Below are 27,285 nucleotides of genomic sequence, written 5' to 3' on the forward strand. Positions count from 1 at the left end.
TGAGAAAGAGAACATTCTATGCTTTTTTCATTCCTTCCTCTGCCCATAAATGTGAACTGTCTCCCTTCACTTTGGCTCATTGTAGGTACCTGCTTAGCAGAAAATAGACTGACACTTCAGTCCTAGGCGTAGGGCGTTGTTTACTCAAAAGAAAGTACCATTACACAAGTAAGCCTGTGTAGGGTGGCACTGACCAGGCTACGTGGCTTTTGGGGATGTTCCCCGTTTAGAGAACTGTACACTTTAGCCATTTTGACACCCCCACCCCACACCCTTAGGGGGAAAACAGGTGCTTTAATTTTTCTTTGCTTTCTGTAGTTCTTTAGTTGGGCCCACGCAGGCCCTAAAAGAAGCCTAGCCTTGAGTTCTCAAACCTGTTTCAACTGCCTGGTTGTGAAAATACTAAGCTTCCATTAGTCAGCCGGTTTTTTGAGCTGCAGAAAGGAATCTTACCCTTCCAATGCACTTCTGCCATTGAGCTTGGATTTATTTGTTTTACACCACCACCACCCCCGTCGCCACCAACCTCAGTGTCGCCTTTGGCCCTATTTCTTCTATCCTGTTACTTTGGACAGTTTTATCCATGTCACATGGAGGTCAGGCAGCTGCAATTCTCGTTTGCACTCCCTACAAACAGTTTTCAAGGCTTTTGTGGCATATTTGTCTCTCCTAAGGGGAGGAAGCTTGGTGGAGTGAGGTTTATTCCGCTTTGTAAAAAATAAACCAAAACATAATAGCAACAACAACTATGGCCTGGCATTTCTGCTGCTCATCATGGCTTCCGATCAGGAATTGCCCTTGTAGACAGCTCTGAACTCTTCAGTGAGGGTTGCGGTGAGGCAGGCGGGCGAATCTTGTTTCTGAAGAGGTCGCTTCAGCTTGGCACCATGTATCTCCTCGAAACTGGTGGTGCTGGCTGTGGACTGGGCACATAGCCAGAGCTGCCAAGAAGTACATGGATTAGTGTGTGATGCTGCTAATACCCATTAGGATAAGGCTGCTCATGCAAAAAGCCACAGAAGATAACTCTCCTTAGCCTCATTTTATTTTACAGTACCGCTATCAGGCTAGGGCATAGACGCAGAGCTGGAAAGCACCCAAATATCATCCTGTTCCCAACCTCCCGCTGCAAGGTGGAAGCATCCATCCAGCAGATCAGGCCCTCCACTTCATCAACACGCGCAACCGGCTCACAGTGCTCAACAAGCAGAGAGAAGATACGCTGCAAGCCTCTCTGAGCAGAGCAGAAAGCTGGCTGACACAATTACAGTTCAGGCCCACAGCAGAGAGAGAGAGAGAGTGTCTGTATAAACAGTCAAACTAGGGCAGGTGAGACCTGCATCCTTGCACAGCCACAAACCTCAATGTGTGACCCTCAGCAACTCTCTCTGCTAACGTATCTCAGAGGGTTGTTCTGAGGATGAAATACAGGGAAGAACTATGAAGGCTGACCCGAGCTCCTTGGAAGAAGGGCAGGAAAGAATGCAATAAACAAACTGTAGGTGCAAACCGATGATGGGGACAAATATTCCTGCAAACAGACAAAAGGGCAGCATCCAGAGATGTTGATGATCCATGGATGGTTTGGGCAGCCATACTATCTAGAGATGCAGTGAGTTGTACTACAAAACATTGTGGGGGGAGCTATGTTGGCAAAGGTTGCTGTAGACTAACTGAGGAGGCAGCCACAACAGTGGGTACATCTTGAAATGGAGTCTAAAGTGTGAGTTCATTTCCCAAACCAGGTGTTGGGAAATTTAGGCCCACCAGGTGTTGCCGAAGTGCAACTTCTATAATCATTGGCCATGCCTGCTGGGGCTAATGGGAGCTGGAGTTCAGCAACATCTGGAGGGTCAAATGGGTTCCCCACACCTGACATAGCCCCTCAATAAGTTATCCCTCTGTATCCTATTAGGTGGTGAGGAGAACTTTACCACACTTCTGCACCCAATCAGACACAATCAAGGGTGTGGCAAAAACTCCTTGCCTCTTCTTGCCACATTTTCTTAGATGGTGGTGAAGATGCTGTGCAACTTAACATGCATAAAATCACGTGGTGAATGGCCAACTGACATCACCCAAAACCTTTGGGCAAGAAAGCAGGGGGAGTTACTTGGGGGCAGCAAGAGTGACAGGGAGCTGTCACAAATAAATACTTGTGCTCAGGAGGTCCATGGTCTGCTTGGGAAAGAGGTGGCTGCTAAGCAAGACCAGCTCTCAAAAGGACCCAGGTTTGAGATTGCACCTGGAGACTTAGAGCACTTTCCCTGACAGTGATATATATCTTTTCCTACCAGGCTTGTTCTGGCAGAATGCTTTGAGATTCATGAGCTAGGGCTGTAGCACTGCCTCCAATGGTGATTGCTGCCCTCCCATTAAATGTATTACTTTCCCCTGTTCCATAAGACAGATGCTGGAATAAATGTTTAAAAGCCTCCTGAAATATCTGTCTCCTGCTTTTTTCCCCTTTTCAATTTTAGGGTGTTATTCTAACTCAGACATGCAGACTTGTTTTATAGATTTTGGTTGCTGAGATATCTGTCCCCCACCCACCCACCCACCAACTACTCTCCAAATTTGCTGGCGGTTGGTAACCAGAAACTTCCTGCCTTCCTCCTACAGCTGGGCACATCTGCGCCTTCCCTGAAGGCACACCGTGAATGTGAATAATTGTAGGCAAGGATGCAATTTTTCCCATTGCAGCCCATTAATAAATCACGGGGAGCTGTTACTTCTCTCAGATATCTGCCCAGCCACCCTCTCCCCACTATGCACACCTCAGAAACACACACACACACACACACACACACACACACACACATCTGCCTGCTTCTTCCAAGCAACTGCCATAAAATTCCAGCTGGGAGTGTTGGCACCTTAGCAGATTGCCAGTTTACAGCCAGGAGGAAAAAAGTGTGCATGAGGTAAATGAGTCGGCTCCCGGAGCCGGATCGGGGCCGTGATGGATAGCCTCGCACCGAGGCCGTCTGCTTTCATTATTCAGCAGAAGTGTTTATTTTAGGCAGCGGATCTGTTATTCTGACACCTAATAATGTACTTAACCTCAACACCTGTTCAGCCCAGCCTTCCCTCCCTCCCGCATGGGCTGATCAGCCATTAACTCCTCGCAGGATTTAGCAACGAAAACACAGAACGAATTGTTTTCCAGTGAGGGGGAGAGCAATTAGAATTAGGACGTATCAACATTCCTGGAATTCCCCTGACAGGGGCAGAACTTCGCACAGGGGTCATCTTTAGCCTTTGACACCCTGTGACCTGGTACTTCCCGTGTAAACGGCCCAACTGGTGTAACGGCTGGAACATTAGCTTGCGTTTGGGGAAACTCCAACCCCCGGCTCCCTTCCGTGATGCTCTCAGGGTGTTGCAGCCTTGTCACAAGGCAGAGTGAGGCTGCATCTTCAGGCAGCCCCTGGGGAGCATCACAGAAGTGGTGGCAAACAGCTGCCCCCAAATCTGCTGGTTCTGCAAGTGTTGTGCAGCATGCTTTCAAACAGAGGGCAGTGCCACCTCCCTGCTGGCACTATATGAACACGCATACCAGAGCAGTTGTTTGGGTGTGTGGCACCATCCCAGGCACATAAATTTTCTGCTGTTGCTGCTACCGCAGGAAGCTTCCAGCGACTTGTGACTGCAGTGGCAGGGTAACGCTGCCACCGCTGCCAACATAGCATCATATGGCTGTGCAGCTAATGTTAGGTGCCTGGGGTGTAAAGATGCTCAGTCTAGATGGAGTGCAGGCAGTCAAGCACACACATGCATATACCTGGCGACTGAGTGCCAATGGAGAGACAGGTCAATCCAAGCTAAGGGCAGGTAGACCATAGTGTCCTGTAGGGTAGCACCTGGTTTCTGCCTCTAGAACACCAAGAGGCCTGGTCCATGCATGCAGGTGAATGAGGAGGCAGAATGGATATTTCTGCTTCAGGCTGCAGGTGCAAAATACTGTACTAGTTTTGAGTGCACACATATGTTTTAACAACAACCCTGTTTGGCAAGTTTTAGAAAGGGAGGGGGGATGCTAGCATATCCTAGTCCAGCCCCTTCAGAGCCAGTTTTCTATGTGCAAGGTTTTGTGTTTTTCGCTGAAATGGCAAAACACCACTTTCAGCCCGAAATTTGCAGTCTAGTCTACCGCTTCAGGACTCCACAATCTCGTTCCCATTTTACTTTGTTGCCAGTGTGGATGAGGCCTGAAGCCTTCAGCCTCACACTCTCAGAGCGTAACTTGCTTTTCAGAGTTGTTGTCGGGCTAAAACTGTCGGTCTCAGCAACTTGGGGCAGGATACAAATGTAAGAAATTAATCCACGATTTGTCTGGCCTTGTTTTGTTTTTTGCTAACAAAACAGTGAGGTGGTTGAACTGGGCCATTCCACATCCAGCTGGTGTGGCAGATGGGAACAAAATTAAAAATAGAAAGGTTATCTGTAAGAAAGTCTGTCCTTTCTCGAACAATGAGCAAAGCCCAGGTGCATTATGGTACTAGGGCCTCCTGGGGTGACAGGCAGGGTTGTTTATTATTTAAAAAATGGGTTGAACATCACAAGATTCAGGATACTTCATAAATAAGGCCTGTTTATGCTTACTCAGTATTACTTCTACGTAGGATATTGCATGTACCAGTGCAAGGCAAATGGGCAAACGTATACATGCCACAGGAACCCAATGGAGTTTTCTGTCATGGGTACCTGTGGCAAATTTTGCTCTGCTTTCTTTTGGACTACATCAGTGAGGCCTAGAGTGTGTGTGGGGGGGTGTCTTGTAATTGGGTCAGCCCGGGACCTCCATACACACTGCCCAGGCTTGCTTCCTGGAGAGGTTGCTTCGGTGTTGCTAATGAAGCAAAAACAGCACAGAAGGCAGCAGTTACGAGTTAGCAGTCTCTGCGACCACAGCAGGCACTGTGATTCTCCCGCAGTTTGACTCTACCCCTGGAGGGTTATCCAACAGAATTCCAGGCTCTGGATGACAAAGTTCCATGGCTTGCTGGGGAAACTTACAACTTTTTTAAAAAGAAACTTATAGTTATAGATCTGGCTTTGGAATGAAGATCACATGTTGCATGTATTGTGTGTGTAGTTAACAGTGGCTCCCTCTTCCTCCTTCCTTCATTTTTTTTTTTTTTACCTGTCCCAACACCTTCTTTCCCTATTCCTTTCCTCCCTGTTTTTCTCCCCCCGTGGCTCTCTCTAGGTGGAGTGGCTGAGGAATGATGATGTGGTTGACACTGCCCAGGATACCAACTTCTTGATAACCATTGACCATAACCTCATCATCAAGCAAGCCAGACTTTCTGACACTGCCAACTACACCTGTGTGGCCAAGAACATTGTCGCCAAACGGAGGAGCACCACAGCCACCGTCATTGTCTATGGTACTGACTTTTTGTTTTCGGCAGGTTAGGGGGCTTATTCACATGGTGGGTAAGGAGAAGATGAGAACACAGTTTTCTGCAACATATATATGTGTGCATGTATAATTAAATACTTGGTTCATGCAGTATGTAAACATCCACATTGAATGCAATTAACAACCTGATCCTCTAAGCATGTTTGTTCAAAAGGAAGTCCCACTGAATTTAATAGCACTTGCAATTGTATTTAATATTTTGTTGGAAGCCCCCCAGAGTGGCTGGGGAAACCCAGCCAGATGGGCGGGGTATAAATAATAAGTTGTTGTTGTTGTATTAAGAGTCCCTACCTCTGCAGTTTCCCCATCAATTGATTGATTGATTTCTTAGAAGTTATAGGTTGCTTCATTGTAAGGCAATCTCGCAAATAAACTGGCCCTGAACTGTTCAGGGCTGTAAGTGCCAATAGTTAACACCTTGAGCAGTTAATTGACAACCAGTGCAGGTGTCTGCTGCACAGGTGTTACAATTTTGCAGATATTCCTTAATAGGTGTGTTCTTACAGAGGTACATTTTTTTATTATTGATTGGTGATGGAGAAGATGCAGCATTTGGGCTTCCCTCTTGTGGTAATTGCACATGGAGAGTGTCCAGTCTGGTGTCAGCTTCCACCAAAAATGTGCAACACTGGCATGATTGGGACAGCCATGGTGGTGAGGACTTACTGAATGTTACAGCTGCCACAGGAATCCAACACGATGTGGGCATTTCCCAGCACATTTCGTGTGGGCAGCTGTAACATTAGAAGTGGCTACAGGAGAAAGAAGTCAGCTAGGTTGGTATTGAGGAGATAGCCTCACTTGTCTGCTCTTTCATGGTTTTTAACATCCTTTGCTTCTCTTGCCTGCTCATAGTGAATGGTGGCTGGTCTACCTGGTCAGAATGGTCCCCATGCAGCAACCGCTGTGGTCGAGGATGGCAAAAGCGCACCCGGAGCTGCACCAATCCTGCGCCTCTCAACGGTGGCTCCGTTTGCGATGGACAGTCCTTGCAGAAGATCTCCTGCAGCACTATGTGCCCAGGTGAGGACATCTCGGACAGCCACTCCTGGACTCTGCACAGTGAGCTGTATTCGCACACAGGACTGTTTCTGTTTGTATAGCACAGAATCTGATGGCAAAGCTTGATGTAGCCAGTTGACTTAGACTCAGTACCCTGTACAGAGCGTTAGAGTATCTGAAGCAGCAGGAGCCAGGCAGCAGAGCATTTGGGAGCCATATCTGCTTTAGAAAACAATCCACCAGTTTCCAAATGTCACTTATTAAAACAGCTCATTCTTTATTTAGAACTACCTTTAAATATCAAGGGTTTGGGGAAAGGCATCCAATATTCCGTTTTGTACGAAAGTTCTGTGTACATTATAGTGCAATGATATTTATGTTGAGTCACAACTGAAGTGAGACTCATAATTTACAGGAAGAACTGCTAACATCACAGCATCTGCTAGCAGCAAGATGTGTTATTGCAAGGAATTGAGGAAAATAACAATGCTCTTAACACTTGCGGCCTGGAGGGACGAAACAGGATAAACAATAAAGAAGCGGGTTGTTTTGTGAGAATTCAATGTACTTTTGTGTCTGGCTGCTCTTTTTAGACTTCAAAAGAAAGCAAAAAAGAAATAATCATACATGTGATGATGGGAGGCTGGAACCTTAAGAAAGGCAGATTTGGGAATGCATGTGCTCGTCAAATCTGTTCCATTTAGTTTAGGTTTTTTTAAATTACATTTTATGCTTGGTTGGGATGACAACTGGCAGATGTGGCAAGAAAGCAGGCGATGCTTTAAAAAGAGGAAGCTGCTGTAGTAGTTAGAACCTACAGCTTTCAAGATGTCACCTGATTTTTTTGGTAGGTGACCTTTAGCAAGCCACAGTCTTTTGCCCCAGCTCACCGGCTGCATTATGGGGTTAATGATACTGATCTACATTGCAGACTTGTTCAGAGGACTGCTAAAACGCAGCATAGAAATTCTAACTAGATGCACGCCTGAAAATAGTTGCTTGTATCAGTATGCGTCACATTAAGGCGCACTTAAAATACAACAAAATTGTGGTGTAAAAACACTTACGTGTGGGAGATAGTGCATGTTTTCGATGTGGAATAGCTTCCTGTGTTGGAAGGTTGCAGTGTTTTAAGTCTGATCTTGCCTGCCAGCCAGTATCACTTTACTTTTTGGTTTGGGGACGGTGGTGCCAGCAGGTGATTTCACAAGGGCATCCCAGCATTCTGCTTTTTTCAGGAGTTAGTAAGCTAGTCCTACAAGAAATTGTTTCCTCTCTCCCTGCCTCCCCCCACCAACCCCTTCTGCCTGTGCGTCTCTAATTAGTTTCCTTCCTTTACGGTGGTGATTCTGGTGATGGATTAGTCCCTGACTGTCTTTTCCCTCCCGAAATGCAGTAGACGGAGCTTGGACGGAATGGAGCAAGTGGTCAGCCTGCAGCACAGAATGCACGCACTGGAGGAGCAGAGAATGCACAGCCCCTTCGCCCAGGAACGGAGGCAAAGACTGCAGCGGAGTGCTGCTTGACTCCAAAAACTGCACCGATGGGCTCTGTATGCAAAGTGAGTCAATTTGCTGTGCCTAATAAGAAGCAGAGGGGAAAGGGAAGACAGAAGGGAGGCAGGTTTTTCAGTTGTACTGAAAAAGCTCTGCAGGTGGGCATGTAAGACCCAGTGACAAACTTCTGTTGCCAACTTATCACAGAAATAAAGACACAACACGTAGGCTAATAGCTGTTAGAGTATATATAATAGAATATCATACTATTTTATGATATTTTTGATATCATTCAAAAAGTATAAATAAATCTATTAGAGTTCATATATACAATGTAACAGACTAGTGGTGCAGAATGTCAAGGCCATGCGTTCAAGACAGGCATCAAAGGTCAGTCTCACAATGGTCATTCAAAGGTTTCAACAGAAGACCTTCTGCGCCACTAATCTGTTACATTATATATATGAACTCTAATAGATTTATTCCTACTTTTTGATTGATATCATTATTCTATTGCATATGTTCTAACAGTTATTAGCCTACATGTTGTGTCTTTGTTTCTGTGATTGGTTCTCATTGCAACACAGGGGTTTGTTTTTGCCAACATATCTATGGCAGGGGGAGAACACCGGCTGCATTCTTTCAGCTCTATTACCAGTCCCAATGAAGTTCTCTGGCCACCTAAATTCACAAGTTTGAAACTTAAGTTAACTTAAGGTCATTTAAGGAATGGAAGTTTCCTCTCCGCTCTGCCTCAGTGTGGTTACCTGAGACCCACAGAAAGCCTCTCTTGGGGTCCCTTTTGAACTGTGTTGGAGGGATTACCAAGGGGGGCTGCTGAGAGGAGGAAGAGACACAAAACTTCCCTTCCATAAACTTTATTTCTTAAATATTTCTTCTGTACCTAAGATGTATGGATGTGATCAAACTTATTGTTGCACACATAATTACTGGGTACACTTGTCACAGAACCGTGATTATTTTTCACTCCCTGTTGAGTGCACACTCCATAGCAATCCTGCATTTGACACTGTGTAATGTGTAGATCATCCCATTCCCTCTGCCTCTGGTTGGTACCAGCCTTCTAGGTGAATTGTTTCAAATCTTGGAGGTGCATGGAGATAGCACGTTAGGGCATAGTGGCGAGCAAACCCAACTGAGGTGCAAGCTACTTCTGAGTCCACCTGCTTAGGAATGGGCTACAGATCCTTGCAGCCTACCTGAATGGGTTCCAGTTGTGCTGCTGCCCAGCCAACAGTCAACTTGAGACTGCTGATTGATGTAGACACCTGTATTACTCAAACGATATGTAGATCATTCAGAAGAGCAGAATATTTCAGTTAGAAGGAATATCTGTATGAACTGCTGGCTGCCTTTGTAGATGATAGATAGATAGATAGATAGATAGATAGATAGATAGATCAAGAGAACTATTTTGAGAAGTGTATGGTAAGGTTAGTGGGTGAAATGCCAGCCTTTCCTTAATGAAGTTTGAGTCCTAATCTTGAATGTGAATCTTTTGAAGAAGATGGACGAACTGTCATTCAGAACCCATGATGGCAGGATCCCTCTGCCACCTGTAGAGCTCAAAGAGTGAAACTATGAGAAGTAGAACGGGGTCTCCTCTTCATACAAGAAAGGAGAACACAGGTGGGCAGGGTAAAGCAATTGTGGATAGTGTCATTTCCCATTGAAATGAGAGAGAAATCCTCTATTTCATTGACATTTCCTTCAGAAATCCATCAGTTGTCTTAGTGTTGGGGAAAGCAATCCAGTGAATTTTGTTCAACAATGTGGTCCCTTAAAGAAATGGGTCCTGGTGGTATCTCAGTGGGATTTTTGCTTTCATGAACACCTGGCTTAAACTTGATCCAGATCTCTCAGGCTACAGAAGTTACTTTCAGTGCTAGGACTAAGCCCCAGAAGCCAAGAAGCAATAATGAAGAAAAATATATTTAGACAAGTGCAGAGTGAATTTTCCTTGGCTCTACATGACAACCATCAGCCTCTTCCCTACCCCCACGTGTACCTGCTCTCTAGCTCAACGGTCCTGCAGCCTGCAAAGGACCTTTGCCTGAGTCATTTTGCCAACAGAATACAGCTCTTGTCCTACAGCCCTTTAGGATATTTGATAGCTCAGGAAAGCACGTTGCTCTGCCAGTATTCTCTTGCTGACACCTTCAATCCAGTCTGCTTGTACATTCATGAACATTCCATGACATCACAGTAGCTCAGCCAGTATCTGAAGTGCTCGTTGGGTGGTCACAGGAAGGTAGGAGGCAGATGATGTTTGGTTTTAACCCTTGTACTCTAAACTTGAGGCAAGGCTGGGGAGAATTACTCTATTTACATCTCTCTTTAGAGCAGGCTTCCTGAAACTCGCCCCTCCAGATGTTTTCGGCCTACAACTCCCATGATCCCTAGCTAGCAGAACCAGTGGTCAGGGATGCTGGGAATTGTAGTCTCAAAACCTCTGGAGGGCTGAGGTTGAAGAAGCCTGCTTTAGAGCATCAAAATAAATTGCCTTAATGAGCAAAAAAGCAAACTTTGCTACAAGAGCAGCCCTGCTTTTTAAAAATAAATAAATAAAAATTGTGACAGTGCTGCCACCTGCTGTAGTCATGTTGATTTCCGTTGTGATACCTTCCTGGCTTGTTATTTTGCCTGGATTTATATTGCTTCCTGAATTCTGTCCTCCCACCGCAATCTGCTCACCCCCCAAAAATGCTATAATTCTAACCTCATGCCGCTGCTGCATGAGAATGTATGTGTGTCATCTTAAATGGAATCACTGGATTGATCCATGTTGGCAGATAGCAGAGATGAGGGGGAGTCCTGTACAGAGACGCAATTTATTTTTTGAAAAAGGGAAAAAGCATCTCCCCCTCCCTCCAGTAGCTGCTGGCTCTGGAGAAGCTCACTGCTGGGAAAAATTAAGGCATCATGACAGCCGAGGTCGGGTGCAGTTTGCAGGCACAGTCAAACTGCGCACCATGGCAGCCTGCTGCTGGCTGTTAACACTTAAACAGGCAAATGGTACTGAGAAGAAAACCAAGCAGCAACACACCGAGAGGCAAGGAACACTGTGCTCTGTGCACCTCCCCATTGCCTAACAAGGATCAGTACCTTTCCAGTGTATGGGAACTTTCAACATGTAGCAAGTTTGAAGAACTTTAAGATGAATTGGAGTTAGTCTGTTCTTCTTTAGCATTTTGTCTCCCTCATTCCTCTCTTCCTCCTCCTCCACCATCCCAACCATATGTGTCCATATATGAGTAGGAAAATGAGAGTATCCCTTAAAAAAAGAAAAAAGCACTGTACTTCATTCATCTCATGATGTGGACACAGGCCCATGAAAGCTTCTGCCAGTCAACATGGCGCTTTTTAGGTTTTGGTGGATTACAACTCCCATAATTCCTGGCAGTAGGCCATGCCAGGAGTTGGAGCTGATGGGAGTTGGAGTCCATTGATCTCTGGAGTGCACCATTCAAGGCTTACACCGTAATATATGTGCTCATCCTTAACGTCCTACAACACTGTTGGGTTCCACTGCAACAGACCAGCATGGCTCCCCCACAGGAAAATAAATTAGATGCTACTCCTTCTTCCAGCACTTTCTTACGTTGATTGGGTGGGGGGTAGGGGATGTTTTTGGTGGTGATTGGGGTAACTAACTGCCACTAACAGAGGACAGGACAACCGAGAAACATGGCAGCTCATTGCTTCTGTCCAGATGAGTTGTAGGCAGTGCTTTTTTCTAAAAGAAAAATTAGGGGTACTCTCATTTTGACTCAAGAAAACCACCATTTTATAGTTCAAATTGGGAAAAATAAATACAGTAAATGGACAAAAGTACAAAGATTCACAAAATGTTTAGGAGTATGCGTACCCCTGCATCCCCCCAGAAAAAAGCACTGGTTGTAGGATTGTGCCTGAGAGGACTTGTGGGTCACATGTTGTGAAGAACCAATAGAAGTGCAGTAGGGTGGTTCGTACCAACTGGCCACACAGCCGTGGGGGGCTTCCATGGTCATGGGAAGTATGGCAATGAATACCAGTGGTTGGGGGGAGGAACCACAGGAGACGGCTATTGCCGTTGTGCCCTGCTTGTGGGCTTGCTGGAGGCAGCTGGCTAGCCAACCTAAGAAACAGACCGCTGGACCAGATGGACTCTTGCTCTGCTCTTAGGCATGTTAGCACAGCATCCCAGACCATGATGTTGGTTTTACATTTCGCAAGCACTCTCCTGACACTGTGGGCAGATACAGCAGTGCAGATATTTGAGAGGTGCTGCTTGTGGAGTGAATATGCCAGCCTCCTCCCCCTCCCTTCCAACTGCAGTTTATGTGGCTTTGTCTTGCATGTAACTTCAGTACAAATTGTTCCATTGTGCTTACGTTTTCACCATACCCTTAGTCCTCGGTTTGCCAGAGCTGCTAAACTGCCCTTTGTTTTCTTTTGTTACCATCTTCATTGTCGCCATTCTCATTTTTCAACCTTTGTTTTTGAACTTTGTTTTCCCCGACAGATAAAAGATTTGTAAGCGAGCCCAAAAGTCACCGTAAGTCTCCATTTCATAGCCATTTTCTTTCATTTGTTGTACATTTAAGCTTTTGGTTTTGTTCAGGTTTGTGTGCTGTACATGAAAATTTGCCCTACCTCAGTATTAAAACATTCCTGGAGGACCATCTCTGTGTGACTCTAGCAGCCTCAAGGGAGCTAAAGCCAGTGGGAGGGGGAATGTAGACATTGCTAGGCCTGGTGGACCTTGAAAAGCAAACTGGGTTTGTTTTAGAAACTAGAATCAAACCAGGTTTATTTCCAATTCAGTAGGAAAGATACTGTGGTGGTTTTTAGTTCAGTGATGGTTTAAATAATAAAGCTTTGTAGCCTCCAGAAGGAAGGAGATGCATGTGATGTTCTGGACTCCTTCCCTGAACATCTCAGCTTGCTTGCTTGCTTTTTTATTTTTTTAAAGAAAGCTCTCTAGCCTTTTTGTTTACAGAGATATAATGGAAAACGTGCTGGCCATTTTCTACCCAATTGCTCCCAGTAAAACAAACCTGTTCCTCGTGTTGCGGATAGCAGCGGCAAACGCACTGGGATGGCTGACAGCCACGTGCAACTGTAAAAAAGTTAATATTAGGCCATTCTTATTTTTGTTTTTCTCAGTTTTGCCTTGACCTATTATTACAGTTCTCCCAGTATACCTTAGGATATCACATACACACACAACATTTTGGGTCATAGGAATGAATTGATGATGATGATGATGATGATGATGATGAAAGTATCAGTTCTTTGTATAAAAGTTCTTTGTATAAAATCAAAAACTATACTTCACCAACACCTGTTATTCCCTTGACTAAATTCAGTGTAATGTTTCAATGGAAATTAAAGCTCTAGTTCATCCATTCATCTACAAGAGCGAGAAAGAGAAACGCTTTGCTTTCGGTTTTTGCTCAGTGCAAGCATTGCTCTTCCCCTCCCACCTTTCTTTCTCTCTCACCCTCAAGTAACTTGTTGGCGTTTCTGTAACTCCTTGACATAGGGCTATAGCGGTGACGTTATTTTGTTTTGTTTTTGTTTTCATTTTGCCAGAGATGGGGGTGTTCTTGTTGCGCATCCCTCCCTTTTCCTTGCGGCAGTGTGCCATCAGTTGCTGCACTGTGTGGCAATAAAACGTGATAACGTCTGTGAACGTGAAGCATAGAAAGCAGAGCTGTTTCTGCATGAGTAGCATCCAGTGCAGAATATTTATTAGCTTCATCAGTGATAGCTTATCTTCTGTAATGCAGACTGAAAATCAAATAAAGGGAGGATAAAGGTGGCAGAGTAATTGCTACTCTTCCAATTCTGCCGATCTCTGCCACCTATAAATTCTCTTGCTGTTTTAAAGGACCTTTGCTCAGTCTCCCTTGCTTCTCCTTATGCCCACAATGACCTCCCAGAATGCCCTACCCTACCCCGCCACCCCCTTCAATTCTAAAGATATTTCAAAACTATTATTGCAAAGCCTATGCATTTCAACACCTTAGCCTCCATGCCTTGGTCACGCAAATCCCTTGCCTGCTGCCTCCCTTCTGTTTTATTTCCATTGTCAAACTTGAGGCTGCAAGCTCCCTGGGGCTCCCTGTTGCTCCTGCTCCTGCTCCTGCTCTGAAGTGCCATGCATATTGATGGTGACACCTTGATAAATAACATTAGCATGGGAGTCAACTCTCCCAAGCCCCTAACTATTTTAGCAGTATTCCTTGCTGTTGTATTTCACCTTCTAGTCAGAGGGAGGGAAATTACTTCTGTAGCAAGCAGTGATGGAAGCTTGGCATGGAACGTTCCTCTGTCTATTCTGGCAATCCCTATAGATTGGGAAATGGCGCTGATTGGATACTTCAAAGCCTGTAAATTCCCCGTTATTTCTTCCTTGTACCTTTTCCGGTAGTGCCCTCAGGAAAGAAATTCCCAGGGGATCACACACAATCATACAGGTAAAGGTAAAGGGACCCCTGACCATAGTCCAGATATAATCACAATTTTTAAAATCAACAACTCCTTAAGAGCAAGTATAAATGTAAAATGTAATACAATATGTGTATGTGGAGTATGAAATTGAAAAACCAATAAAGAATATTTGAAGGGGGGGGAAACACCTTGATTCAGTTCCACATAGTCCCCTTCAGAAAGAAGGAACCTGTGACAACAGGGCACGGTAATGGGGGGAGCTTGGAGAAGAGGGAAACAGTTAAATCAAAGACAGGGGTGGAGGGAGGAGATCATTGTAAATGCCAGTCTCTTGGCATATCTGGAGTAATTCTCGATTTGACTGAATATATTTCTATGCCTCTTTCCATTCAAATGAATCCCAAAGCGGCTTACAAATAATCAGTAACAGAACAGAATAGAACATCACAAATACAACATGAATCATACAGAATAATTAACAAAGCATTAGTGGAACAATTACAATCTATAAAACACTGGTAACAAAGCAGCAACTAAAAACAAAACTAAACATTGCATGTTAGAGGGAAAAAAGCCATGCTTTTTTATTAGCAAATCCATACAGCATTTCTTTTGGAGGCAGTGGTGGGATGAGGCTTCAGTTCTTTCTATAGTCTTATGTCGCCCATCCCGCCCCCCCCCCCCAAAAAAAAAAAGGTCTTCCTGGGCATGTTTGAACAAATTGATCTGCGGAACTTTGGAAGTGTTGAATCCAAGGCCCAGAATTTTTGACATAAATAAACTTTATAAAGCCGGGGCGATCTTAAAGATGAAACTCAACATAGTTAGTAGAGGTTGGGGGCAGGGGGGAAGCACTAGGCAGCAAACATCATTGGCGAGCTCAGCCACTCAGGAGCTGATGCTGCCTAGTTGTCCAGAGCAATCTAGGACCTGTTTGCTACCAAAACGAACCTACAGGAGAGATTGACTCGTTTCATGGACTGTTGATCATCTCTGTGCATCCAGTCCCATAGAGCAGCAGTGTTGTTGTTGTTTTCTCCTCAGGCGTGTGCACATTTATAAAAGTTCAAGGTAGATGACTTTTATCACGGTCCTCTTTTCTGTGCACCAAGGGAGACCAAGGAGTCACAGCACGTGTCATGTATAAATAGATAGCTCCAGAGGCAATGTTAATTAGGGGTCTGCGACTGTGCTAAGGTTGTCCAAGGTTTTCTGACTAGGTCATTTAAAGCATAGGCAGGTGTATATTAAGAATATCGCATTCAGGCTTGCTGATCTTGAAACAGCAGCCTTGTGGCTGGTGATCATTTCTCTTATCACTGAGTCAAAGATCCATAGACCTTATTAAAAAGTAAAGGTAAAGGGACTCCTGACCATTAGGTCCAGTCGTGACCGACTCTGGGGTTGCGGTGCTCATCTCGCTTTATTGGCTGAGGGAGCTGGCATACAGCTTCCGGGTCATGTGGCCAGCATGACTAAGCCGCTTCTGGCGAACCAGAGCAGTGCATGGAAACGCCGTTTACCTTCCCAACGGAGCGGTACCTATTTATCTACTTGCACTTTGACGTGTTTTCGAACTGCTAGGTTGGCAGGAGCTGGGACTGAGCAACAGGAGCTCACCCCGTTGCAGGGATTCAAACTGCTGACCTTCTGATCGGCAAGTCCTAGGCTCTGTGGTTTAACCCACAGCACCACCCGCATCCCTATAGACCTTATTGCACCCCCCTAATTGCCCCATCCTAATTCAAGGGCTCCTGTTTTGCTTTGTGCTAGTATGGTCTAAGGAGTAATGCAATAAAAATTATTCTCCTCATTGGCTCCTGGCTCTGGATACCATAAATTTCTCTAAATTTCTTTCCTGAACAGCAGATTATAGCTTTGCTATAATGGCTTCCTGCCATTCCCTCTTTGCTGTTAACCTTCCTTTCCTTTTGGCTTCCTTCTGGCTTCTGCCTATCTTCTCCTCTCCAGACCACCAAAATAAGCTTGCCTTTGTCTGGGAAGGAGCCTAATTCTTCCACCACTTGCCCAACGCAGCAATACAAAAAGAAAAAAAGGACTTGTGATTATTGTAGCTGGTATAGCTCAGTTGGTAGAGCATGAGACTCTTAATCTCAGTGCTGTGGGTTCGAGCCCCACATTGGGCAAAAGTTTCCTGCATTGCAGGAGGTTGGGCTAGATGACCCTCAGGGTCCCTTCCAACTTTACAATTCCATGATGTCATCATAACTTTTGTCCCAGTGTTGTATTCCATTTACAAATCAGTCAAGCTTCCAGCTTGATCTCCGTAACCTAAAGAGAAAGGCATTTGGTGGTTTGTGTGTGTGTCCAACCCTTGCTGTAAAGAATGACAATCGGGAACATGCTACTAACAGATAACATTCCTGAGTGGCAGTCGCATGCAAAGTCCCGCAAAGCAAAGACTTGCCTGAGCAAACATTTCCTAACTAGAGTCACTGAAGGAAAACCTGAGGGCCAGAGAGCTTCAGACATTAAGGCAATCTCTGTCTTTTGTTTCTAAGTTCTCTTCAGCTGGACTTTCTATTGTTTCCTCCTTGCCTTTCCAAAAATCCTGAGACAGAGGGGGGAGGAATCAGAATAGCTGGCGGAAATGTGGTAGAACGTTTTGGTTTTGAATCCTGAATGGAAGAGTCATGCCTTTGTTGTACCCATAATATTTCTGAAAGGCATCCTAACATCATTTAAATAAAGAAGCAAGCAGAAAGTGGCAATTCTTTTTTCAATTTCTGTTTTAATCTTTCTCTCTCTTCCCTCTAGTACTGGAGGCTACCGGTGACGTGGCCTTGTACGCTGGTGTTGTGGTTGCCATCTTTGTGTTCATTGTTATCCTGATGGCTGTCGGGGTGGTTGTGTACAGGCGTAGCTGCCGGGACTTCGACACTGACATAACAGACTCTTCCGCTGCTCTGACAGGAGGCTTCCACCCAGTCAATTTCAAGACCTCAAGACATGGTAAGACCCCAGCTTACTCACAAGGCTCACATCCATTTTCGTACGTCCTTGAACCTCACAAGGCAGAAGGAGAAAACAGATACAACCAAGCATTTGAACTGAAGGCCGCTAGAACCCATTGTGGAGAAAGGGGTAGACTTGGTCCAGGGCAATCTGGGTTCAAATCCTGGCTAGCCTGGATTCCCAGTACGTTTCCGAGCACAATTCAAAGTGTTGGTGCTGACCTTTAAAGCCCTAAACGGCCTCGGTCCAGTATACCTGAAGGAGCGTCTCCACCCCCATTGTTCTGCCCGGACGCTGAGGTCCAGCACCAAGGGCCTTCTGGCGGTTCCCTCACTGCGAGAAGCCAAGTTACAGGGAACCAGGCAGAGGGCCTTCTCAGTAGTGGCGCCCTCCCTGTCGAACGCCCTCCCACCAGATGTCAAAGAGAACAACAACTACCAGACTTTTAGAAGACATCTGAAGGCAGCCCTGTTTAGGGAAGCTTTTAATGTTTAATAGACTATTGTATTTTAATATTCTTTTGGAAGCCGCCCAGAGTGGCTGGGGAAACCCAGCCAGATGGGCGGGATATAAATAATAAATTATTATTATTATTATTATAGCCTGGAACTCTCTGGGTGCTTTCTTTTTTCTCAATTAACTAAATCATTTGTGAGACTAAACAAGATGGAAAGTGTGAAATAAACTGTAGAAGTTTCAAATAAATAAATAGAAGGAAGTGGCTTAAATTCAGAAGAAAGCTACATCAGCTAGCCTGCAGACATTTGTCAAAATCTGACACATTATCCAACAGGAGGAGGTGGTAGAACTGTAAGCCGTTCAGATTGCAAGTGGAGGCCCACGCTTTGGAATAAAATCTCCCTGCATGTTTTCTGGTGTATGTTAAAGTTTGTTTTTAACCATTCAGGAAAGCTTTCAAGGAGTAGCCGTGCTGTCTGTGTCTATTTCCTTCTATGAGAAACATACCATTAAGCATTTTCCACCTTCTCTTTTGCAGACACCCCCCAATTGCTGCACCCTTCAATGCAGCCTGACCTGACAGCCAATGCCGGCGTGTACCGCGGCCCCATGTATGCCTTGCAAGATTCCTCTGACAAGATCCCCATGACCAATTCTCCCTTGCTTGACCCGCTCCCTAACCTCAAGATCAAAGTGTACAATTCCTCCACAACATCATCCTCACCCGGGATGCATGAGGGGACAGACCTGCTGGGAGTCATGCCCTCAGGCACCTTCCCAGGGGAGAACCTCAGGGATAATCACTTCATGAACCTAAGGAACAAGACCATGGGCTCTCAGCAGCTCTTGACTCTGCCTCGGGAGCCTGGGAACAGTGCCACTGGGACGTTCGGCTGCCTGGGAGGAAGGCTCACCATCCCTGGCACAGGTAAATGTCAGCATGAAGGGAAATTTTTACTGTCCTGACTTTATCTGAGAGTCTATTGAACCAAGAGGTTATGGGCAGGCTGACCTAAACATAGTCTGTATTAGGTCAAGCTGGGGTTGCAGCACCTTGGACAGCTCTGAGCTGACACCTTGCTCCAGGGAGGTGTCGGAACCCAGCTGAGATCCTATGTACTCGCTAGTTGTGACCGTCTCTTCCAGGTTTCTCCCCCTCACTGGTGAGTGGAGAACCTTAAAGGGATACTAATCTGTCCTAGAGCACCACGCTCTGTTGCCTCTCCAGTTGTTCATGCCAGGCACTTTAGAAAGGGGCACAACTGGTAAAAAGCATTGCCATCACCTAGAATTCCAGAAAGAGGCCCAGATCCATTAGTATCCTCTAAACACTGAACCTGCTCCTGTTTGTGTCATTCCGTCCAGAGCAGAGATATTTATTGCCATCAACAGTCCACATACCACAAACATCTCCATCTTTGCCTATATTGAGTTTCAAGTTATTCACCCCCATCCAGGCTATTATTGACCTTAAGCAGTCGTTCAGGAATGAGGCTTCCTGTTCACTTAGATGTTCTTCCAGGATGCAATGGTTGGGAATTTTTAATCATCTTAAATTATTACAAGGGGAAGATCCCTGACTGTGGGCCTCATCTGCTGTGGGATGGCTCATCTCTTTCTGCACCTTTCTTGCAGAGGGAGCAAAAAGGAACGCATAATGCACATTGCTAGAAGAAGCTTCTTGGTTTAGCTCTGGTGCTAAATAAAACCAGAGTGGGTGAGAGGGGCACCTTCCCCAGGTATTGTCTGGGCAGAAGCAGATAATGGGCACCAATACAGTGATATACTGTATTGACAGTTACTAAAACAATGTCCAGAGAGGCCATCTTTTCTTTTTGGAATAATTAGGCACAGCTTTCGAGGTAATGGTGAGAAACCAGGTGATGAGCTTGCTTGGGAGTTTTGCAGAGGGTTGCTGGTGATGCAGAGTGAGTCCCCTGCATCTTCTCATTAGCTCTGTGCCTGCGACCTAATACACTGACTTGGGGGAAGAGAGATCAGAGAGAAGGGAAGGTGTACTGCAGAGCTGAGGGTTGTATCATTTTTAAATCTAGTAAAACCCTTTATTCATTCTCTTCTCATCCACCACCCCTTTCTGGTCCATAGGGGTGAGTCTCTTGGTGCCACACGGAGCAATTCCTCAAGGGAAATTCTACGAAATGTACCTGATGATCAACAAAGCAGAAAACACCCTGTAAGTAAAGCAGAAAACGTGCTGTGTTTTGCAATCTGGCCTGCATTATCAGAGGTTATCCAGGAGAGCTGCTTTAGGCATGGTCAAAGGCTTGAGCATGCCCAGTGTAAGATGTTCCCCACTCCCCACCCCACTCCCATTCATTCCACAGTCTGCTTTCGTTAGTCCCCTTGATTTCAGCAAACTGTGTTTCGTTCAAGAAACATTACAAACTTGCATCCAGACTCCACTGATTGCACTTAACGTCTGATTGAAGTCACTGTGTCATGATAGTCAAGACCAACTTAAGCATTTCATTGATTTCATAGAGAGCAACGTAGACACAGTTAGGATTCTGCTGTAAGTCAGGATCCAACCCAAATCCACCTTGGACGTATTACTTTGGATCTTAGCTAAGGCCTTTAATTTTCTCTTCTGCTTACCATTAGTATTTCTTCAATTTTATTTTATTTTTTTATTTTGACAAAATAATAATAAAAAATAAATAGGAATAAAAATGTGCACCCCACGCCTGAGACCATTCCATTCTAACTATCCAACCTCCCAAAATTTCAACACCTCTTGCAATGGTTTGGCCCCTTTCCGTTTTAACAGTACAAATTCTACAAATACCCTCCATATCTCCTCAAAATCATTTCTACTGCACATTCCCCATTTTCCCTTAATAGCACATGTTAATTTGTCATTAATAGTGTATCCCACACCTCTTTATGCCATTCTTCCATTTTATATTCACTTTGCCCCTTCCACTTCCTAGCTATAATAACTCACGCAGCTGTCAATAAAATTGTGAGCAAGTCCTTCATAGCCTGTGAACCTTCCACCCCATCATAAATTGATAATAATGCTACCTCGGGACTTTCGATCAGCTTCAACCGAGTGATGTCTGTTATCTCCTTAAACACCCTTTGCCACACACACACACAAAAGTACATAATTACACCGCCACCACATGTGAACCATAAGTCCTGGTTTTCTGGCATCCCCTCCAACATAACACCAAATATTCCTAGTATTTCTTCTTTATATGTGTCAAGGGCAGCAATCCAGGACACCATTCGGTTGCTTAAAACCCCATTGAAGTTAAAGGGAGGGGAGATTGTGGCAGGTGGATAATTCTAACTAATTTAATATTTACTGCATTCAGGGGCTTTATTCAGCAAATATTGCTCTCGTCAGGTTAGATTCAAGCCTTTCCCCATTTCATTCAAGCCATCCATTTCCTCTGAGGCCCAGATAACAGATGCCACAGCCCAGTTCTTTGACTTCCTTTGTGTCACTGGAAGCAACTTAGCTTTCTTCTCCTTGCCCTATCTAGCTTTCCATCCGAAGGTACACAGACGGTGCTGAGCCCCATGGTGACCTGTGGCCCCACCGGGCTGCTCTTATGCCGCCCTGTCATCCTCACCGTCCCCCACTGTGCAGAAGTCAGTTCCCCAGACTGGATGCTGCAACTGAAAACCCAGTCCCACCAAGGAAACTGGGAGGTAAGGCATCACAATGATTTGGGAACAGAATCAGCTGTTTCGTTGGTGAAGGCACCGCATGCAATCTGTGGGTCAGGCCAATTACTTAAAAGTGTATGGTTATTTATCAGTTATAAAGCATTTTAAGGTAAGGAGATAGATACGTTTTTGTTGGTTTTTTTCTCGTCCACCCCTCCCTCCCCACACAACTCTATAACATCTCCTATCAATCAATCTCTGCTGATAAGAAACCCCATTGCTCAAAATGATGAACTTTCCCTTCAAAAATTGTATGGTAGAGAAACCCCTTTTAAACACGTATTGCTAGAATCATGAGATCTAGGAAGTTTACAACGCAGAAGTGAAAAGTCAGGATAGCAGCATTTTTAAAGTCGATAAAAAGCTAATGTATGCCAGTGCAGCACCAGATTTACGCAAGGCAGGTGAGACCTTGCAGGTATTGCATTGCTGCCCTCCTGGAAGTATTATAAATCAGGGTTGTGTGTGTGTGATGGCAGTTCTGCTGAAAAGCTGCAGCCTGGAATGTTGTACCAGCCATAGAATTCAACTGGCCTAGAATCACAGCTTTCACACACACAAAAAAAAATATATGTTAACCCTTATTGTTGTGAAAATATACTTGAAAATGTGGGGAAAGGGCCTGATGAACTCACATGAGCAATAGATTTCCAGTCGTCGAGAGATCACAACTTTAGTGCCCTTCGCCTTCTTGCCGTGAGTGATGATAGCAGAATAAATTGGGCAAAATGATTTCAGAAAATGTTAAATAATGTTAAAAGTTGCAGAACATATTGTGCAAAAAAATGAAGAGCCATAAACAATCTTGCTTAATGGCATAGTTTATGCAAGCTGCAGGGGTACCTTTACCTTTTTATGCAAGCTGCAGGATTCGGTTTTCTTGAATTTCAGAATTTAGGTGACCATACTGTAGTTTTACTTCTTGTTAATCAGAGCACCCTCAACCCTGGTGCTAGTAAACAGGGAGATAAATCTATTGAATAATAATTTCAGCTTTGCTCATGTGCACCAGCAGCAAGAAAGTCACTGTCTTTTGACCCAAAACAGTGTTGACTGCCCAATGGGATTTCTTTCTTTTTTATATAAATAATTTGGGGACTTTTACTATTTAAAATGTTGACAACTTGTATTTCTGGAATTTTTTTGTTTAACTTACTCTTGGGTGTTTTTGTTTTTCTGTGTTACGTTGCAATGGACGTTGAATACAGACAATAAAAATCTGACATGCTAACCAACTGGCCCCAGCCAATGGAAGTAGGCACCGGGAAGAAATTTACTTCTGTTTTTTGCTCTGCCCACCCCTTTCTTCTCCTTTAGGAAGTTGTAACTCTGGATGAAGAGACTTTAAACACGCCCTGCTACTGCCAGTTGGAACCTAAGTGCTGCCATGTTCTGCTGGACCAGCTTGGGACATACGTCCTCGTGGGAGAGTCCTACTCCCGGTCGGCCATCAAGAGACTCCAGCTCGCCATCTTTGCCCCCACCCTTTGTACTTCGCTGGAATACAATGTCAAAGTATACTGCCTGGAAGACACACCAGATGCCCTGAAGGTAACATTGCTCAGTTTGCCCCTCTTGCATTTCTTTGCACTTGACTTGCACTCCTCCTCCTTTCTGGATACTTAATTAAACCATTCATCAGGCAGATAAGTTTTTTTTTTTTCTGATGGGAAAACTTTCCATTCTGAACAGTCTCCTTGATCCCAGTAGCTATTTGGAACCTAACTTAAAAATTCGGCGGGATTCTTGTAGGGTTGAAATGGAATATGTCCATTTCAGTTCTCTCGGTTTCTCATTTCAGTTTTATTTATTTGAATGGTAAACTGCCCTGTGATCCTCAGACAAAGGGCAGCATAGAAATTTCATAAATAAATCAATTTTACCAATCTTAAATTCAGTTCTCCGCATTTCTCTAGCAGTGTGAATTTCTCCTTATTAGCACATTTTTATATATACTTTTTTTTTTTGGAAGCCATTTCCCCTAATGTAATGCATCTTTGTATGCCAATTTTCATTAATATGTTCGTTTTTATGCATGCTTTCTCTTAACATGTGCATTTTTGTAAACATCGTTTGGTTGGAGAAGTGCAGCACAGAACTCGTTTAAGTGCAAATCTTGAAGAAAGCCTGCATTTCAGTTCACATGTTATTTTGGGAGGTGCAAATTTGAGAGGTTTGAATGTAAACTGCATCTGACTTTCCCCCCCCCCCGGCCCTACTCTTTAGATTGCACTCCGCGGCCCCAATAAGAAAATCTCTCAGCCGCTTTCCTTCATGACACTGAATGTTGATTCACTCATCCTAACATTCACAGTGATCACTCCACTTTAGCTGAGACTTTGGCATAGACTTACTCAAAAAAAAAATCATGTTTCTTTTTTGTATTATTATTATTATTATTATTATTATTATTATTATTATTATTATTACCTATGCTAAATTTACTACCTGCCATTCACCAGCAGGTCCCAGGGTAGATTACAACAATTTAATTTTCAGAAATTAAAACCATTTACAACCAACTGCAGTCACAGGAATAGGCTACTGAGGGTCAGACGTGAGGCAGCGATGCAATCAGCACCATTTTTTTTATAGTCTTTGCTTCAGCAAAGACAAGGTGACCTGTGGCCAATTAAGCATCAGTTGCCCTGGCTACACCCATCATGTTTCTAGTATGCTCCAGAGTTGTCAACAACAAAGGGTTCCTAGAAGCACTTTTCTCCTTTGGCACGTCTAAGGGTGAAATCACCACTCGATGACAGTAATGCAGTTAAGTGGCGCCTTGCATAAGTGAAATAGCCATCACCAAATAAGTATTGTAGACCAGGCTTCCATACCTCTTTGAGAGCAGTATTTTTCACTGAGGGCTGTTAAGGCATCCATCTGCAACCCATTAAGTGATATACATACACGTCTGAACCACCCTTGTTTCTTGAAATTCCCTGGAATGATGGTAGTATCGTAGCTCAATGGTAGGTGCATGCTTTTCAAGCAGAAGGTCCCAGATGTCTCCAGGCAGAGCTTGGAGAGATCACTCTCTGAAACCTTAGAGATTTGCTGCTCGTCAGGGCATACAGTACTGAGCTAGATTAAATCAGTCATTTGATTCATATACGGCAGTTTCCTATTTTATATTTTACGCCTAGATTTGCTCTGAACATCCTACAGTACCTTTTAAAAAAGCTGTCATAGACATTAGTCTTTTCATGCATCTAACAACAGTCAGTTCTGAAACTAAGTTCACAATAAAAGTGTGCTCATCTTTAATTCTCTGCTGGAATTCTTTGCTGTCTTTGCTGCAGCAGACTAAAACCTTATTCATTTGATTTCTCTGCGCTGACTATACACTTGGGGACATGCAGCTGAACATGTGAACTGTCTCCACTCAGAAGCGTTGCGTTTGAGGTGGTGTGAAAATTCTTTTCTTTGGTACTGTAGTATCATCCTTGCATTCAAGTCATCACTAGGGTATTGAGGAACCAGACCTAACATGACCTACCTTTTTGGAATCCGCACCTCTTAAGTGTCTAGGAATAAAACTTCAGCTAACAGAAATGTCAGCCTCTTTGTTTTCCTGCTCTGGGGCCATACCTCAGAGAGGGTGGGAAAAACTCTGCAGAAGTTGCATGTTCAGTACTACTTGTCCGACTTCCCCATTTGCTGTTACTTTGGACTGCTGCTGCCCAAAATGGCCATGCTGGCAGTCAAAGTAGCGTGCGATGCAACTTGGAAAAGAGTTGCTCTGGGGAGCAAAATTGCCTGATGCAATGCACTGAAAAGTGACCTGCGGTTTGGTTTCAGTAATAGGTTCCCTTAACCCGTTCCTCAGAGACCAGCCTCCTTGCTTTAAATGGAGGTCTCCAGAGGGAAAGAAAGGGTGTCTGAAGGAGACTGTTCTATGCCCTGTTTTGAAGATAAAACACAAGGGCTTCCCCCCCACCCCCTACTATTGCTGCTATGGCAAATTATCTCTCTGCAGTCTTAGACACTGAACACAGTGGGGCTTACTTCCAAGGAAGCCTTCATGCAATTGTGCTGCTAGCATGCTGCGCACATTCAGAGCCCTCCTCACCCACACAACCAGACAGTGGTGTGCAATATACTCACACTCCCCAGTATGATTGGCAGGCAGTACAAAGCCTGCAGATTGGCCTGTCCAGGTACTAGGATCTGGGCCTTTGGCCTTCACTTGCTCATCAGGACAGCATCTCTGGGTTCAGGCGTGGCATTGCCTGGCTCTGACAGTGGGTCAGAAATTGTGCAGGCCTTAGAGGCTTACCCATTATTTTTCATATGCAAGCTTGTCTTGTAATCAGAGTTAAAATATGAGGGATTAAAGACCCACTGGAAAACTGCCTGCTTGCTCTCAATCTGAAAAATATCTATTTTTCAGGTTATTTCCAAAGCCTATCAATAATAGTAGCGCTGCTTTGCATGACTAATGAAAGCGACCCATCATTCTTAATGAAGTATAAATCTCCATCTGCCCTCATCCTACAAGAGTGATTAGCTCCAGTGATCAAGCTGGTGTTAGCGATCTTGCTGCATTGTGTGTTTTTAACCTTGATGTCATGGTTGGTGTCTAGCTTCTCTTCATACACTGAAAGAACCAGAAGAGGACTCTAGAAATCAGCTTTTTGAGGTTTTGATTTAGGATATGATCATAGGGAAAGAAACTCTGCATTTCTGCGTCTCACATTGTCATGTTTATTGTCAGGGTGGTGCAGGAAGTAGAAGGTTGGTGTTTTCCCCCCCAAGATGTCGTTGTGAGGGCTGAAAGAATTGTTGAGCTGGTTTGTCTGCTAAATACTGGACCACTGCAGAAAACTATACAGGGGGAAATGCTAGAATTCCAAAACGGAGATGAGTATATGACTTAAGTCAAAAGGGTATGAGTTTCCAGATGGGATTTTTTTTCCTGGTTGATTGGCTTGAATTATAGCACCAATCAGTCGCAACCTGTTATGGCACTAGTCAAAGGAATAGCGGTACATTGGGTTGAATCAATGTTACATCTAATTCCACATCCTTCCTACTGACGGTGTCTAGAGGGCTGCAGAGGAGACGTTCACAAGGAAAGCACGAGGTGCTTCCAGGCACCCAAGCCCAGATGCTGGCAAAGTCCAGCTACCATAGCCAGAAAGATACATCTGGGGTTGTGCCACAAATGACTGGTAAACTGCATTAGACCTATGAGTGTCAGGGAATCCAGTGCTTGAGCTACCAGCAAGCAGCCTGGAAACACAGAGAGCCTAGTGGCTTCCTTTCAGAATGTGTTGCCTGTGCTATTTAGTATTGCAGCTTAAAGTGCCTGTGGTCCCCCCCCCTCCCCATGACAAGCAGCCCTGGTGGCAGTGATGGTGGTAAAGGTAAATGTAATAAAGGAAGAGAGACAATGTCTGACCAGGAGCAATTCTGCTTCAGGAGCTGCTGTGCAAAATAGAGACTTACCAGTGCCCCATCTGGCAGCATATGGCGATCTGGGAGCATGGGAGGTGCTCGCCGGTAAAATGGCCATCATTTGACCTTGGGCCTCACAGTTGTCCTTCCTCTCCTCCCCTTCCCTCTTGTCTCACAGGAAGTACTTGAATTAGAAAGGACTCTTGGTGGCTACCTGTTGGAAGAACCCAAGCCCCTGCTGTTTAAGGACAGTTATCACAACTTGCGCCTCTCCATCCATGATATCCCTCATTCACTTTGGAGGAGCAAACTCCTGGCCAAGTACCAGGTGAGTGGCTGAGTTGCCAGCATACCAGCAACAGA

The 27,285-nt window shown here is 44.7% G+C and overlaps 1 protein-coding gene across 2 annotated transcripts in view; it reads left to right on the plus strand.

The window, feature by feature from the left end:
* The window catches only part of UNC5B (unc-5 netrin receptor B), a 164,036-nt gene that overhangs the window by 125,256 nt on the left and 11,495 nt on the right, over positions 1–27,285 (plus strand). The window contains exons 5-14 of one of the 2 annotated variants that reach the window (XM_083441380.1): positions 5,213–5,393; positions 6,284–6,451; positions 7,827–7,991; positions 12,455–12,487; positions 17,167–17,361; positions 18,362–18,751; positions 19,930–20,017; positions 21,336–21,504; positions 22,840–23,073; positions 27,101–27,250. In XM_083441380.1, the coding sequence (XP_083297506.1) occupies positions 5,213–5,393; positions 6,284–6,451; positions 7,827–7,991; positions 12,455–12,487; positions 17,167–17,361; positions 18,362–18,751; positions 19,930–20,017; positions 21,336–21,504; positions 22,840–23,073; positions 27,101–27,250 (1,773 nt within the window). The remainder of the gene's footprint in view (positions 1–5,212; positions 5,394–6,283; positions 6,452–7,826; positions 7,992–12,454; positions 12,488–17,166; positions 17,362–18,361; positions 18,752–19,929; positions 20,018–21,335; positions 21,505–22,839; positions 23,074–27,100; positions 27,251–27,285) is intronic. The other variant, XM_083441381.1, reaches the window with a different exon arrangement.

This window comes from Podarcis tiliguerta (genome assembly GCF_965153285.1).
Source record: "Podarcis tiliguerta genome assembly, chromosome: 5".
Lineage (NCBI taxonomy): Eukaryota > Metazoa > Chordata > Lepidosauria > Squamata > Lacertidae > Podarcis > Podarcis tiliguerta.